The sequence below is a fragment of the Lepidochelys kempii genome, chromosome 4 (assembly GCF_965140265.1).
Source record: "Lepidochelys kempii isolate rLepKem1 chromosome 4, rLepKem1.hap2, whole genome shotgun sequence".
NCBI classification, from domain to species: Eukaryota; Metazoa; Chordata; order Testudines; family Cheloniidae; genus Lepidochelys; species Lepidochelys kempii.
This window is the reverse complement of record NC_133259.1, coordinates 105,223,741-105,240,247: the sequence shown is the minus strand read 5'-3', so window position 1 is coordinate 105,240,247 and position 16,507 is coordinate 105,223,741. Positions and strand designations below refer to the sequence as shown.

Below are 16,507 nucleotides of genomic sequence, written 5' to 3'. Positions count from 1 at the left end.
ATGAACCATAAAGAATAGCAAGAATGGGAGCAAAAAAAGCAATTGAGCATTGGTGTTCACGTTTTTGTTACATCCATGCTCTCGATAAGCTACTAATTTGTGGTACCATTATAATTAGGAATCTTGTTGGAATTCATACATGTGGCATAATTTATTTTCTTTAGTATATCAAAGTTACATGGGGCAATGTAATCACAACATACCCATTTAATTTTTTACATATTTTAATCCTTAAACCTGGAGCAGTATAAATGAATAAATTAAATATTGATTTAAGGACAATTAATATTGCACTTTGAAGAAGATAAGATGTTTACAGTAACATTTCAAATCCCTGAAATCCTCATTTTAGTATAGTTTAAGGAAAAGTGTAAATATACTGGGGTTATTTCACTACTGAGCGAACTTTCATAGCAGAATAGATTGGATATCTTAAACTAGGGTCTACACAATTTAGAATGAAATAGCTGCTGAAATTAATGTAAATTGTGGATTCCATGAAGGGACTTATCTGATACCATTGAAATCAGGACACTTAATGAAATTTTAAAATTCATTTTTTATTTTAGCAGTCAATATAGAGATATAGCAGGAACTAATATAAAAATTGTTCATTTTTACTTAAAATAACTTTCTCAAGGTTTTAGTTCATTTATAACTAAATATGGGGACGTATGCCTTTGTGTTGGTTGCTCTAAACAATTGTTGATGTCTAACAAACTGTTTCTCATCTTCTGAAGGGAGCTATTCTGCTCCTACAATTTCCGCTTGATATTGCTACAATAACATTGTACAGTCAGATCATCTTGGTATCTGATTATCTTCTCTTTTCTTCTATTGGGACTCTCAAATGGTAGTTTAAAAACCCAGATTGACAGGCTTTAGCTACTATGAAACAAAATTTAAAAATAGTTTTGAAAACCATGCCTTATGGTAAATGTGATATCATACAATGCAGAGCTTGGTAAACCTCCTTGCCCAACACTAGTGTAGGGAAAGCTCAGGCATTGTTATCCCCATCATCTAACGCTGTTCAGAAGGTAATATGACATGTAAGTAAAAAATGTTTGGGCCTTGTCTATTCTAGTGTTTCCACAAATGATAGCACTGAAGGAGTGCTACTTGGTGGTAATAACAAGGAAGTTTGTATAGCAAGCACAAACTCATAGTGGCTATTTCCTGTCCATCAAGCAGGTTTTTTTCTCCCTTTGTTTACTTCACCTGAGCCATGTAGATACATGGTAACTTTTTAACCTTCTTTTCTTATCTTCAGTTACCTGACCTAGAAGTCAGGCTAAGAATCCATCTGCTCTAGCTACTTATCATCTGCTCTAGCTACTTATTACCATACTCATCACCATTATGTCTGAGGATGTCACTGAATTACACACTTCTTTGCCCAGTTTTCTGTTGAGGAATCAAGTGCAAGTGTCTGCTCTTGAGCTGTTTAGGATCTGTTTTCTCTTTGACACAAACACTGTTGCACTCATTCATACATGGCACCTCAGTGGAACTTAATCTTTCTGTATTTCATGGTGGTTAAAAGATTGGGCCTGAGGAATCCCACTAATATATTGGGTGCCCAACTTGAGACCCTTGGGACCTGATTTTTCAGCATACTTAGCATTATATGTAGGCTTGGAAGAATTCGTTTTTTATCAGTAAATGTTTATTTCACCATACACATGCAAACTGAAGAAATATTTTTCTCAATAATAATCAAAAATTACAAATAGACAAAGTAAGAAAAATGCTGCTTGAGAACTTTAGTCAAAATTCAGTCATACAGACTTTTGAATTAGGCTTGTTATGAATAGAGTAGTGAATTAATAGTAAAAACAGGTATGATTTGTTGATTTAAGGATTTTGCACAGGCAGTCTTAATTCTGGCATTTCCTAATTTTGGAATGCTTGACATTGCAACCTTAATGTGTTTTACATAGTTCTTGTGTGTAATTTCGTAGATTTTTTTAAATGCAAACTGAAAAAATAGACATTCAGTCACATGGCATCATATTGATACCCACATGGGTCCTGAGCATGGGTGAAACCTTTAGATCCAACACACAGACCTCTATCCTTTGTGCTAACAGAGTAACTGATGCAGAAGAAGGTTGTCATCCTCTCTGGCTAGAGCAGTGGTCTCCAAACTGTGAGGCACAGCTCCCTAGGGGGGTGCAGAGGAATGTCCAGGGGACATGGCTGGGCGTGAGCCAGAGCGCCACCCAGCCCCACTCTGCTGCCTGCTCCTCTCCGGCCACAGCTGCGGTCCCGGCTCTGCTCCTAGCCCCTGACCCTGGCTGCAGCTTGGCTCCTGCTCTCAGCCGCCAGCTGTGGCTCAGCTGCTGGCTCCACCCCTGGCTGCGGCCACCAGCCCAGCTGTGACTCAGCTCCCGGCCCTGTGTGTGTGTGTGTGTGTGTGTGTGTGGACACATGCCATTACTGGTCACAAGGCTGGGGTGGGCATGGGGGGAATATTTGGGGTACCGCTGGTCTAAAGGGGGTGGGGCACTTTGCCAGTAGGTTTCACAGATAGTTGCGGAAAGCAGAGGGGGGAAAGGTGAGAATCAGGAATCTTGGGGTTCCATTCCAGGCTCTGGAGACAAGTGTATTTTAGTGTGCATGGTCTTTTCTGCCCATTCCCCCCAAGCATTACCCCATCTGTCGTGTCCCCTTCAACCTGACCCTGTCCCAGTTCTGCCTTCTCCTAGTTCCATTCATGTTCTCCTCACCTAGCCAGTCCTGGTCATCACTCCTCAGGCTTCTGATCCCAGACTTAGTGTCCTTGTTCAGCAAGTCCTAGTCTTACCCCTCCAGATTCCCAGTCCCAGTTTTCTTGCCCACGAATCCCAGTCTTACCCTTCAACCACCCAGTTCCTTCTTCCTCCCCCTTACTCACAAGTTCCTCATCCCTAGTGGTGCCCAGTCCCAATCTCCCTCCATGGATGGCTTGTCCAATCTCAGTGTCTTGCCTCTCCCCACTTCTTCGCTAAAATTGGGCATTTTTCACATGGATGGTGAAAGACACATCCTTGGCACAAATGTTAACCCCTGCCAAATTTCAAGGTCCCTGTTCTAAAACATTGGGGTGCGAGGGCTGTTAAAAGAAAGGGTTGCCAGAATTTAACAGGAGCAAAACATTATTTTTTTTCCAGGCTTGTTCTCAGAAATGGCTGGACCATTTTGGCTGAAGTTTTCCCAGAAAAGACAGCCTGAGTCCGACACCCAGCATGGAGAATTTTTTGTGTTCACAAGAACACAATTTTTTGTGTTCACAGTGAATTACCTAAACAGCACATTGTCCCACCTTGCTGCCATAAAAGCAGGAGCCAGCATGTGATACAACAGCTGTCCTGCCTTGTCAAGACCACCCTTGCCCAACATTGAAGGTGTATGCCCTAGGGAGAGAATGTGGTATGCAGAGGTTTTGAAAATGAGCCACTTGCACTGGGCAGAACTCTGTCCCACCAAGGATGCAAAGTATGCAGTGGAGGTGCAGAAACTGCGGAGGAAGGGTTGTGGCAGCCAAGGGCCAAAGCTGATGAACTGCTACTGTTGGTCGGAGCTCTGTCTGGCCAAGGTAGAGATGTGGCAGCAGCTCGGGACCATAAAGGGTGGAGCTTTACCCAGCTACCATATACTGTCTCCAGAAACTGAGTGTTGTTTGTATAGGGATTCTCAACATTCAGCCTTACTGGGAAACTTTTGCCCTCATCTAGAGATCCCATAGAAGATGTTACTTCACATCAACTACACATTATGTTAATTTTCTGATTTTTCATAATTAATATTGCAGTGCATTTATGGGCTACCTGCTGTGGAATTTGGGTCCATTGTGCTGCTGAGTGTGTGGAGCCCTTTGTTGTTCATTGAACACCAACAGTCTGCTAAGCACCTTATGTAAAAGAGACTTCTGTCCTTGCTACCAGTTAGATACAAACAATATCTATTCACATTGCTTTCCATGCATAAGGCATCCCAAAAGACATTACAAACAGTAAATTATATATTAATATTGCTGTGACTGTGGCCATTTGTGCATACAAAGCTTTGGACTTTAGAACCTGTTTGTAGTGAGAAAAGAAATGCCGAGAACATAGAGGGTAGCATGCTCGTTTTCATTTGAAAAATGCCATGATATGACATTCACCTCTCCATGGACTTCAGCTTAAGGGGACTGAGATAATACAGTTGTAGAAAAGGCAGCTTGATTTAATAGAGGCAGTCACAATTTGGGCTTACAGTAAACAAACATGGACCTACAATCCCCAAAAGTATTTGTATTTTAAAAAGATAGCAGCTTAGAGAGTTAATAGTTTGTTCTCTCAGGCTTGATTTTAGCTTTATGTGCTTAGAAAAAGTTCCTTTAAGTAGAGGCAGTACCTATCCAAGATCACACATCCATTTCAACAAAATCTGTAACTTTCATCTGGAAGTGTACAAAGTGAGGATGGTTTTGGAATTTACTCGGGATATCGGGGTTCAATTCCTGGCTCTACCACAGACCTGTGTGACCTTGGGCAACTCACTTAATCTCTCTATGCTTCAGTTCGCTATCTGTAAAATGTGGATGATAATACTTTTTGTCTTGTCTAATTAGGCCCTATCTAGACAAGAAAATGGTACCAATTTAAATAGGTTGAGAAACTTGGTTAAATCAGGGGAACTACCTGGTCTGGACACTCCAATATAAGGTGTGTCGTGGAAAGTTCTTCCCCATATTATTATATCATCTATGTACACTTGTGTGCCATATATATATATTTTCAAAAATCTTTTGTATTGCTTTGTGAAATATCTCTGGAGCTGAACATAATCCAAAAGGTGATCTTTTAAAACAATAACATCCAAAAGATGTATTACATGTGCATAGCAATTGACTTTCTTACTCCAGTACTATTAGCCTAAATCTATTCAAAGCATCTAAAGAAGAGAAGTATTTTGTTCCTGATATTTGTCCAAATATTTCTTCCCTGGTAGATATTTTTAAAATGTTCCATTTTAACATACTCATTGGGATCTAAACATAACCATAAGAATCCATCTTTGTTTTCTACGATTACTAATGAATTCACCCACTCAGCTGGCTCTCACACTCTTTTAATTATATTTAAATTAACTAACCTTTCCAGTTCCTTGTGTACCCTGTTTCTTAAAGCTAAGGGTATTTTTCTAGTTGCATGTATTATTGGTTTCTTTGTTTCATTTAACTCTATTTTATGCATTGTATCTAATTTACTAATTCTAGTGAATAACTCTCTGTAAATTGATACTATATTTCCAATGTTTCAGAATCCTGAATAGTTTGAATTCTACCAATTAGATTTAGTGCTAAACATGTTTATAAACCTAAAATAAAAATTAATAGTCCCTTAACTACTACAAAAACGTACGTTTTCTAAATTATCTTTAACTATGACTTGTAATTCACAAATACCCATAACAGGATTTTTTTCACCAGTGTAAGTTTGCAAATTAATATTTAGTTCTCCTAATACAGGTTTTTACTTTAGATATTTTATAATTTCTTCTGAAGTTATATTAGCTTGTGCACCTGTATCTATTACATATGAAATAAATGTTCCATTAGTAGATAGTGTACTGTCGTATCCTTCTTGTAGTTCACAGAATGACTGTTTCAAAATACCCAGAAACAGATTGTTTTCATGTGTACTATAAGCTCTGTATTCCTTATTCAGCATCTTCTCCGAGACTTTTTTTTGAATTTTGAACTAAGTGTATATTTCTAATTTTACTTGACTTTTACGTTTTCAAAGTTTTGCAAAATAATTTTGTTTCTTGCAGATATGACAGGTTTGCCCATATGCTGGACGTTGTTTAGGTTGGTGTCTTCTTCCATATCTAGAACATTCTTTCATATGCTCATATTTTTCAACTTTAATATTTTCACTGTTTTCCTCAATAGACTTTTTCTTATTAAGTGTATATTCGCATCAGTTTGTTTTCTTTCTAAAATATGAAATCATTGTTGATTTAGTTCAGTAGTTTGGCAAATTCTCACTGCTTTTTCCAGATTTAGATCTGGTTCTTCTAACAGTCTTTTTCTTACACTGATATCTGTTAGACCCATCACAGTTTGACTGCTTATCATTTACTCAGATAGATTCTTGGAAATTACATTTCTGATTTCTTATCTTTACATCTGTTAAGACTGATGCAGAAGTCTCTTCCTACTTTTGATTTCTTGAGTGAAATTTGAAATCTTTCAAATGTTTCATTTTTTTGGTAAACAGTATTTCTGACGTTTTTTTAAGACAAACTCATAGTGAGCTCGTTCTCCAACAGTAAGCTCAAATAAATTATATAATGAAATTCCTTCAGTACCTGCAATATTCAAAAAGATGGCAGTCTTTTGTTCATCTTCTTTATGATTAGATCCCAGTGTCCTCAAAAATCAATCAAATATTTGTTGAAACATTTTCCAGTTTTCCATAGCATTTCTCGACATTTTTAGAAATGTGGGAATTCTTAATTGATCCATCTTAGTTTGATCAAACTTTTTTCACTTCTCAGTAACTTTTACTATAGGTGGTTTTTTAACTTCTTTCACTGCCAGCACCTTAACTAGACTCTTTATTAGCTACATAGTTAACATATATACAGAGCATCTTAACTCAGGTCCATCTATCAGTCTAACCTAAAACCAACTTCTTCCTCCCACTGTCTGCTCCAACACGCTGGAGATTCTCTTAAAGCCACAGTAACACCACATAAGACTCTCTTAAACTGAAATAAGAGAGTCTCTGCAAGGGAGTTGCACTGATTTAACTCAAAAAACCGTGTATATGTGTGTGTGTGTAGAGAAGGCCTTAGATTGTGATTAGTTAGGGGCAGGAACTTTTCCTTTCTTTGAATAATACAGCTGCTTGTAGAATAAGATCCTAATCTAGATTGTGGCCTGCAAGTGCTACCGTAATATAAATAAGTAAATGAAAGTTTAATAACTGATCTGGTCAGAATATAAATAAATATAAAAAATCGAAATCCACTTTTCTCGCACAGCATTGGACCCTAATCAGGTGATCTTAGTGAGCTACACTACATAGGTAGCACTGCAACAGAGAATGCACTTCTCCACAAAGTCATACTACTTACTCAACTTTCAGGTTCTGCTTCAGTTGGTCAGGTGGCATTGGTTAGAGATAGTTCACTGCCTGGTCAGTGAGAGTCTCAGGAAAGTGAATCTTCAGGTTTTTTTTCACCCTATTTATTCCTTAAATATAACTATTGTCGTAAGTCTCCAAAGGAGAACAGTGACTAAATAGATGTTAGTGCAGCATATATTCTTGTTTAAAATCTCACACACACAGACACACACACTTACTTTTACATTCCAAATAGAATCATATAAGTTCTTATAACATTCAAAGGCCAAACAGTTCAGCATTGCACTAACACACAAGAAATAAAGTGAAAGCAGCTATATACTGATCATAAAAATAAGTTTCAGAGTAACAGCCGTGTTAGTCTGTATTCGCAAAAAGAAAAGGAGTACTTGTGGCACCTTAGAGACTAACCAATTTATGCTCAAATAAATTGGTTAGTCTCTCAGGTGCCACAAGTACATAAAAATAAGTGAAATTGAGCAATCTGCATTCATTATTCAAGCTGAGACTAATGTAAAAAAGAAACAAAGCATAAATAATAAGTAAAATCAATTTTTATAACTTTTTAGGTTTTAGGTCAACACTCAGAAAAATGACTAGTGATGTTGGGTACTTCAATTTTGGGGTGCCCAAATTGAGATACTTTAAAGAGACCTGATTTTCAGAGAGTGGATGGTTGTCATCTGCTCAGAGCTAAATGCAAAATCCTTCACTCAAGCTTGCAAATTCATTTAAAACAGACATGTCTTCCAAAACACTCCGGTCTGGTCTACACAGAAAGTTGAACTGGTTTAATAGTTCAGGTGTGTTTTTAAATGGATTTAATCACCTTAAATTAATGCTGCTGCCTGTCCCTTATAGTTTTTCTCTTTTGGTGGTCTCCTAAGCAGGATGGTATTCCTCTGTTACAATGCAAATTAAATTATATGCATTAATTATATATTTTCACTTTGTGGTGCATTTCTGGAATTACTTAAATAAAATTTAGGTGTATTGAATAATTGCATAATCAATTAACATTACTGTGTTGTACTTGCTTTGCTACAAAGTTTAGTGCAGATCTGCTCCATAAATTAGGGGATCTCTTGTCATGTAATAGGGAGCCTCAAATGTTGTAGAGCACTATTATAGATGGATTTGTTTCATTGTTCATGAAGCATAAAGGGAAAGATATATCTGTTTATGATATACTGAACCAAGAACATTGCCATTCTGGTGTATTTACCAGTAATGGCTGTGTATTCATTGCATGGTTGACTTCCTTGTCTCATATCATTTATTTTTAGGTAGAAGGGTGTTGAGCTAGCTGCTACACGTTTCTTGTTCTCATTTTAGCTTGTGATTGTACTTCCTTTAAGAGATTGAACATAGGAACAGACGTGTTTTGAGGCAGGGGAGCAATATTCTTGCCTTCCTTTTCTCAAATCTTCTTGACAATTCTGACTTAAACTTTTTGGTTTGCTTTGTATTACTGAAGAGAATGTTTCCATACAACTCATGTATGCATCTTCTTACATACTTTAATATTTTTAGGAAGATTTAGCTTAAAGTTTGTGGTGAGGTAGTATAGCCTCACAATGCTATTGGATTATTAGATGTTTTTGAATCACCCTATCTATACCTACGTGTTAGCGGAGAACCTAACTTTTCTTGAGTCTCTAAACCATTGTATATAATAAACTTTGTCAACCCTACTGTAAGAAGTTACTGGGCGGGGGAAACCCAGTTTCTTAGAAAAGTGATTCTAATGTGAAGTATTTATAGTGCAGTGTATTTGCCAGCTCAGAATCAGACAACTGATGATCACAATATTAGTAATGTTGTTGTCATTGTGTTGATTAGTAACAGTTCTTACTGGCACTTCTAGTAGGTGGTAATAGCAGATACCTGATTTTTGATGTAGTTAAGAAACTTGGACTTTTAAAGTAAACTTCAGAAAAATGAGGCAAATATAACTTTTTGCAGAAGGCATAGTAAACAAGGACATTAGTAGGAATTGTACTACATTTCCCCCTTCCCCCCCCCCCCCAACTGGACAATAATGGATGATTTCATTTGCCAGGCCTTTTGGTGCATAAAGAACAATTTCACAGTGAAGGGCTTTTTTTCATTTTAGTTAAAATGTGAATAACATATAATTTTTCTGATTTTTTTGAAATAGAAATGTCTTTAGTATTACAGAAAAACTCTGTAAAGAGGCTGGTTTGCTTTAAACAAAAATAGAAATGGAACATACTCAATTTAAAACATTCTGAATCATAAATGAGTTATCAGTACTTGTACTGTGTTTTTAAATATATCAGTGTGTGTGTATATATACTTTATTATGTCAGCATAAAAAAAGAAAGAAAAATAATCAAGGAAATAAGAAGATACAGCAATATAGCAAATTCTAATATTTAAGTGTAAAAATCTATCACAGAATGTTTGTTTTAAATTACTGGCTTCTTGTTTGTTTACAGGAAATTTGGTGAGCGACCTCAACCTAAACGTCTTACCAGGTGAGCATAGAATAGTTTATCATTTTATCTAAACTTATTTTTTCCTTTCAAAGATATATAACAAATTTTAGCTTGTCAGCCTTTAATTTCAGTGCTGAAGGATAATCATTCGGCAGAGAGTCAGAGTACATTTCAAAATGTTGGTTTAAAATCTTTCCCCCAAAATGGAAAGCTTTAACAAACAAATTATCAACCAGAAATAGTACTCTGAACATTGATTGCCTTCCTTTCATTTCTCTGTTTAATCTGAAATTCAAAATTCTTTGCAGAAATCACTTGGCTTTTATGTAGTCAAATATTTATTATTTGTAGAGCATTGTAGTAGGTGTTAATCTGCTCAGGTCTAAGTTTCCAGAGATGACTTCAAACCTCTCCTCATTGACAAGTACATATACATTCTATCCCTATATTCATTGATAAGTGTGGCTAATGAAATCACATCAAATGCCAAAACTCTCTTACTGGCAGAATTTAAATATTGTATTTGACGGCTTTTGCGCAGCAATGTACATCACAATCAAGAATGCTGTCAGGGAACGATCTTAACCTAAAAGTTTTGTGAAGTGTGACCAGTGATAAGTAGTACCACATTCTCAAGGGAACCTGTTCATGAAAGGCTGTGAGAAGGGCTGTGAAGTATTCTATCTGAGTTATTCCTGTTCTGTCTAGGAGTAACTTACTGTAGAAGCCATAAAATAGTCACCATTTTCCAATTGTTACCAAACAGTTACTATAAATACTGATTAATCTGTGGAGAGGGGAAAACTATAGTAATCTTGGCTACTACTGTGTGGCAACTGTAGGTAAATGTTTACTTCATGCTGGCGACTGCGTTTGCCTGATTTGCACAAAACCTGCACTTTTGTTTATAGCTCTGTGTGTGAACAATAGTGTTTGGGGGCATAACACACCCACTGTACCCTGGCCTACTTCCTTTTATGTGAGGTAGCAGGATGCCTTATGCAAAACAAGAAGAAACATGTTTTGTGTCATGTCAGGTTTGGGGTACATTTCATCAGGAATGCATTTCCAGATACACTCTAGCTTTGTGCTCAACTTGCTTCATATTTAGGCTGTAAGTACTTATAACTCAAACCAGAGTTTATCCCATAATAGTTTTAAATAAGATCAACAGGTGATTTTCTCTTTTCCCATATGAGTTATACAGTTATCTATATCTATTTGTGGATTTTTTTAAACAGGTTAGGTTTAAAATCATGAAGTATTTTCTCCCCTTGAAGGTTAATCACTTTTGGAATTTTCTGCTTCCAAATTTGTTGGTAGGATCCACCTTCCTGGGATTAATTAAAAATGGAAAATTGAATGAACATCCTGTAGGATATCAGGGCATAAACTGTATTGTATGCTTAACTTTGATGAATCTAGGGTTCAGCTACTTGGTTAGAAAAGTATCTTCAACCTGGGAACCATTTCCCATGTGAGAGTGGGTGGTTCTAATTTTTTTTACATACCAAGACCCCATGTTCTGAAAATGTAGTAAAATGTTGAGGAACTTCCATCCTATAAAATCTGAACAAAGAAGTGCCCTCCCCTATCCTCTACTAAGACCTCCCAATGCCTCTTGTGGTCTTGACCTCTTCGTTGAGAATCTGTGCTTAAAGAATTGAGTAGAGAACATCTTTTAGGATCTGGGTAGACGTGTCCCAGAAGATAGATTTCTTGTGAGTACAAGAGGGCAAAGAAGGTGGAAACTGGTGAATTGGAGTCCTTTCTTGTATCTCTTTTCCCTTTGAATTAGCAATCCTATACTTAATACATAATAGAAAATATAAGTAAGAATATGATACATTTAGATAGTCTGAAGAATATACCATTATGTTAAAATTCAAATGCTCTTTTAACTAAATTATTTTCTATTTATCAAAAGTCCTATATGACTAATAGAATATGTTGCACCTACTTGCCATCTCCAGTTGGAAAATAACTTTTTTTTCTGATACATGTTCTTCAGCAATTCTGAAACATTCTTTTTCTCTTCATTGCTTAAGTTCCTTGAAGGAATAAAAAGATCTCTAAGCAACTTCTGTTCTATTGTGCTATTTGCTTTTGCAGTCATATATAAAATTACATATTTAGTAATGATGAGTAATGGTGCTTACCTCCTTAAAGTGCTTTGAGATCTACTGATGAAAATAGCTATGTAAGAGGTAGGTATTCTTATTCTTATTGAACATTTTCTTGATAAGCGGTAGAGAAAGGAGGATAGTCTTTCCATTCTTAGGGGGTTAGGTCTATGTGGCAACAGTGATTTTATGAATACAGCTTTTAGAGCAGAAGAAAGGGGTAGAGATAATTTGCTCCCAACACAATGCTTAATATACACTAGAATTGACAGCACATGGGCATTCTTTACTATATTTGTTTCAGTTTCTTTGAACAATTGTTTAACATGAGTACTGTAGATATTCATGGATATTGCATAATTCACTCTGCAATTTGAACATATGTTTATGATTAAGTTAAATGAAGCTAAAATGGAGAATTTTGTGTCAGTACTGAAATATGTAAATATAATTCATTGAGAAGATATTAATCTTTGGTTTCGTAGTTACAAAGTACTGAACATCTGAATACCTATGTAAATAGTCTCAGATAGTATATGTAAATATACTTGAGAGAAACAGTTTTTTATTGTCTATACTTTATGGCTGTATGCAGCATAGTATCGATGTTACTAGTTATTAGCCAAATTTCGCGAGATCAAGGTAATCCACATTTAAAATTGTGATTTGGCCCATATTTCTGTATCGATGCATCATCCACTTATATACATATTTCTGGTGCACCAGTTACCATGGTATCTATGTGACAAGTACAAGAATTTAAGCTGAAATGTCATCCCAGTTGGATTACGTTCTGTCCCCCACTGTCCTGGGTGAGTTTGTATTCCATAGGCTCTCTTTATCTGAGGGGTCTTTCTAGTGGAAACAGATCTTGTCAACTAAGAATATTGTTTCCTTGGTTGAGTAAAGTTCTCGGTCAACAAATGTTTTGGTGCCATTAAAGAACTATCCAAACATTGGTTGAGTTTGATCTCCTGCGTGGCTGCCTTTAGGTGGATGCCCTTCACCAAAAATGTCCTGAAACCCCTTCCACGGAGTTTTATCTCTACTTCTGTCAGTTTCAGTAGGTAGCTTCAGTATTTGCACTTACCTAGTTAAGGGCTTTGAAGGTAAGGACCAGGGGACCTTGAATTGGTTATAGTGCTTAATGGAGGGTTGGTGTAATATGCAGAAGACTAGTAAAATGTCATCATCTACCTATTCAACTGAAGAGATGGTTGTCTTTGTTTTTAAGCCGAACAGCTTCTGTCTGGCTTCTGTTGTCATTGTGTGGATGAATGTTAGAAAACCAACATGGACCGTGTATGTCATGTAGGCACATCAGTGCACATCAGATAAAACTAACAAAGGAGACCTTGGATTTGTTCAATGTTTTTGAACAAATATGGGTAGCAAGTTATTGTAAATAGTAACAACAAGACCTCAAAACATCCCTGTTGGTGTGAATGGACGTATTGAAATAAACACTGTCCTTCTACAGCACCCCAAGGTTTCCCTGTAGTGGAAAACTTTGAGATGGTAGTAGATGTTGAAAACCCACTGAAAAGTATTGCAGTATAACTTACAGTTGTGAGGTGCAAATTGAATACTGTTTTTTTTGTCCCCAAAATTATCTTTTAAAACATCTGGTTTAAACCCAACTCTGTATTGTTAGTGTGCTGCATGTGCCCCCGGTTTTGCTTCTTTCCACCTCAGCTGCACTTTTTTCTTAAAGTTCTATTTGAATTATTATAACTACAAAACTAAAAAAAACTTCCAAAACTTATTTTCACTTTAAATTTAATTTTTAGGGAAGCTATGCGGAATTATCTAAAGGAGCGGGGTGATCAAACAGTACTAATCCTCCATGCAAAAGTTGCACAGAAGTCCTATGGAAATGAAAAAAGGTAAGGAAGAGTCAGTCTCTCTCTCTCTCCCATCGAGTCAAAAAAACTGATTATCTGGCGTGTCGTTAATTTTAGCATAGTACCTAACAAAATTGCCTTAAATTAAAAACACCTTAATCTGATTCTAAATAAATGTATTAATGAAATATATCAAGTGTATTGCCAAAATCTAGACAGATGTTTGTATAGTGAATGTTGGAAAACTGCTGCTTTTAGTACATAGACGTTTGTGTCTGTTTCTGCTGGCAGTCTCAGTCCCCAGGTTCACTTCACCCTGGGATTTCTTTCTTTTATCTAGTTCACATGGTTGGGAGAGCAGTGAGGTTCTGTAGATCCTCATATCCTTTGCAGGGGTTCTTCCCTGCACAGTTTGATTTCTGTGGGGAGAAGGATATCCTTAGCCTGGGCCTCACTTCTCTTCTTCACCCCAATAACAATGTTGTATCTGTTGCAGGTGCTTCTGTGTCTGTTCATGCCAGCTGAGTTAACTAGTACTCCAGTTACTTGTGGAGCATTCTGAGGTAGACAATATCTCAGTGTTTAATTTAAAAAAAAACAAAACAAAAAAACAATAGAATGAGAACCTTTACCAAAATAAAAAGTGACACACACCCTCTTTTTTGGTCACTTTTAAGGGGATCAGCGTATTCAGATTATAGTTAAACTTAGCTCTAGAAAAATGGGAGAAAGTCTTAGTAAGACTTTCCTATTAGTATAAACTATTTTTTCATGGTAAAGTGTCTGTTTAAAGTATTTTGTTTGGAAGAAGTGGTGGGAAGGTCAGCTTTTTTCTTTCAGTAATTTTAAATAAAGATATACATGGCCTCAATTCAGGACAGCATTTAAGCACGTGCTGTCCTGAATCAGGCCTGTAATTGCAATAAGACACATCGAGATGTATCATTAAAATTAGTATAAAGTATGTCTTGTTATAACAACTTCTTGCCAAATATAGATCAATATATAAGTAGTAAGATGCTGTCTATCTGAGTCTATTTGTGTAGATTTTTATACTGCAGCTGTCAACAACATATCTGATCACTGCATTTCCAGGCAATTGTAGTACGCTTCAGGTAGTTTTTAAGGCAAGAAGCTGCAGAAGAAGCATTTTGGGAAGGCTTGTTAGTGAATGTGCTTTATGGATAAGTTGTGTGCAGACTCTTCGGCACTGTTCTGCCGGTGCACTTAAATTCTGACTTGGAGCATCAATCAGAAAAAGCTCCCTTATGTCTAGATTTCTAATTATCTTATAATGCACAATGACTGACTGTTACTGTAAGTGTCCATAACAAATTTCAAAAGTTAAATTGCTGAGCTAAAAATATTGGACTAGAGCAGATGAGGTTTCAGACACAGATGTTATCTATGTGCAATAGCCACAAAACAGCCACACGTGCTGCATGTACTGTTACCTTTGATGCTTAATCTTTCTTTCTCCACCTTGGTCCACATCCTGTTGTATCATATTGCTTGTAAAATTTCCTGAGGGTTGAGATATTAAACATCTCAATGTACAAAAACAATTGAAAATCAGAATCCATCAGAAAATTGCCTGCAGAGTACTGAGATGTAATACCACTAGTACAAATGGATTCATTTCCGACCGTTGGGCCTCTGTTGTTCATGAAAAGGCCACTGTTGGCTGTTCTTCACACTTCTGTGCCTAGTTACTGGTACATCAGTGTATTTCCACTCTCCTGATAAGACCTTCACAGCTTGCAGTCTTCACTAAGCTTCTCTTCTAGGCAGTTTCCAGGTTCAGCAGTTCCATTTAATTGTTAATGATATTTTAGATCTCTTTAGAGCCTTGCATTTCATCTTGAGAATCAAATAGGAAACTCAATGAGGGGGAAAAAAAGGACACAAGTGAACAAGTGCACCGTGTGTATGCGACTATGCAGCCCTCTGTTGCTGACTGCAGTGTTTTTGGGCACATAGCAAGGGAGTTACAATTCAAGGCAGAATAGCAGTAAGCAGTACCTGCTGCTTCACAAAAGAGGATTTTACAGCCATCAAGATTCATGATGACTGAACAGCAGGAATACATGGTTAACTTCCCAGATTGCATCCTATTCCAAAATAGCATGGTTAAGGAGTACAGCATACTGAATTCTTTTAACCCCTGAAAAAGCTTTGTACGCTTCCATCAATAGGAAAACGCTTTTCTAAAGAGCTTTCCTCTGTCAGACAGAAATCTGTTCCTTCTCTTGGGCCCAAAGTACTTCAGGAGCAGGAGTCGTCCACCATCCAACCCTTTTAGGGATAGATTTACTCTTTTCCTGTTTGGATTGCAGTAAAGGAAGTGGGGGGAGGGCTCATTTTATTTGAAGTTTTAAAACTCACCATTTGTGTTAGGAAAATGTGTAAAGTCCCCATCCCTCTCCTTCTCCAAAATGACTCTTAAGAAATATGAGGTGATACTTCCAAGGTGGGTCTTTGTTCCTAGCAATTTCTAAATATTCCCATGTGCCTTTGACAGGTAATATTTCCCTAAACAATTCCATGGATAAAATACAGAGTAGAGCTTCAGGCATTCTTGATGTGGATTGCTGGTTATCATAAGTATATATTGTTAATGTTAGTAAAACCACTATGGCATGCATACAAGTATGCTTTCCCAACTCCTGAGAATTGCTGTCCTCATGCCAACTAGTAATCACAAGATGCAATCAGAACGACATTAATATTACATAAATACAAAATGCCAAATGTTAAAATGCCAAAGCTCTTCTGAGGGGGAACTGTATTGTAGTGTTTGATACTGGATCCTCATGATCTGGTACGAAAAATTTTACATCACTTATCAGGGGTGTCATGGCCACCATTAGTGGCTCAGAAACTGAACTGTAATCAGATATTGATTAAAATAGATACATAAAATATTTTTGCATAGCATGTTCCTCCATCAC

The 16,507-nt window shown here is 36.8% G+C and overlaps 1 protein-coding gene across 5 annotated transcripts in view; it reads left to right on the top strand.

The window, feature by feature from the left end:
- The window catches only part of RBPJ (recombination signal binding protein for immunoglobulin kappa J region), a 96,150-nt gene that overhangs the window by 48,213 nt on the left and 31,430 nt on the right, over window positions 1-16,507 (top strand). For 3 of the 5 annotated variants that reach the window (XM_073342342.1, XM_073342347.1, XM_073342345.1), the window contains exons 2-3: window positions 9,590-9,628; window positions 13,503-13,598. In XM_073342342.1, coding sequence (XP_073198443.1) covers window positions 9,590-9,628; window positions 13,503-13,598 — 135 coding nt within the window. Of the gene's footprint in view, window positions 1-5,805; window positions 5,843-9,589; window positions 9,629-13,502; window positions 13,599-16,507 lie in introns of all 5 variants that reach the window. The other 2 variants (XM_073342344.1, XM_073342343.1) reach the window with 2 other exon arrangements.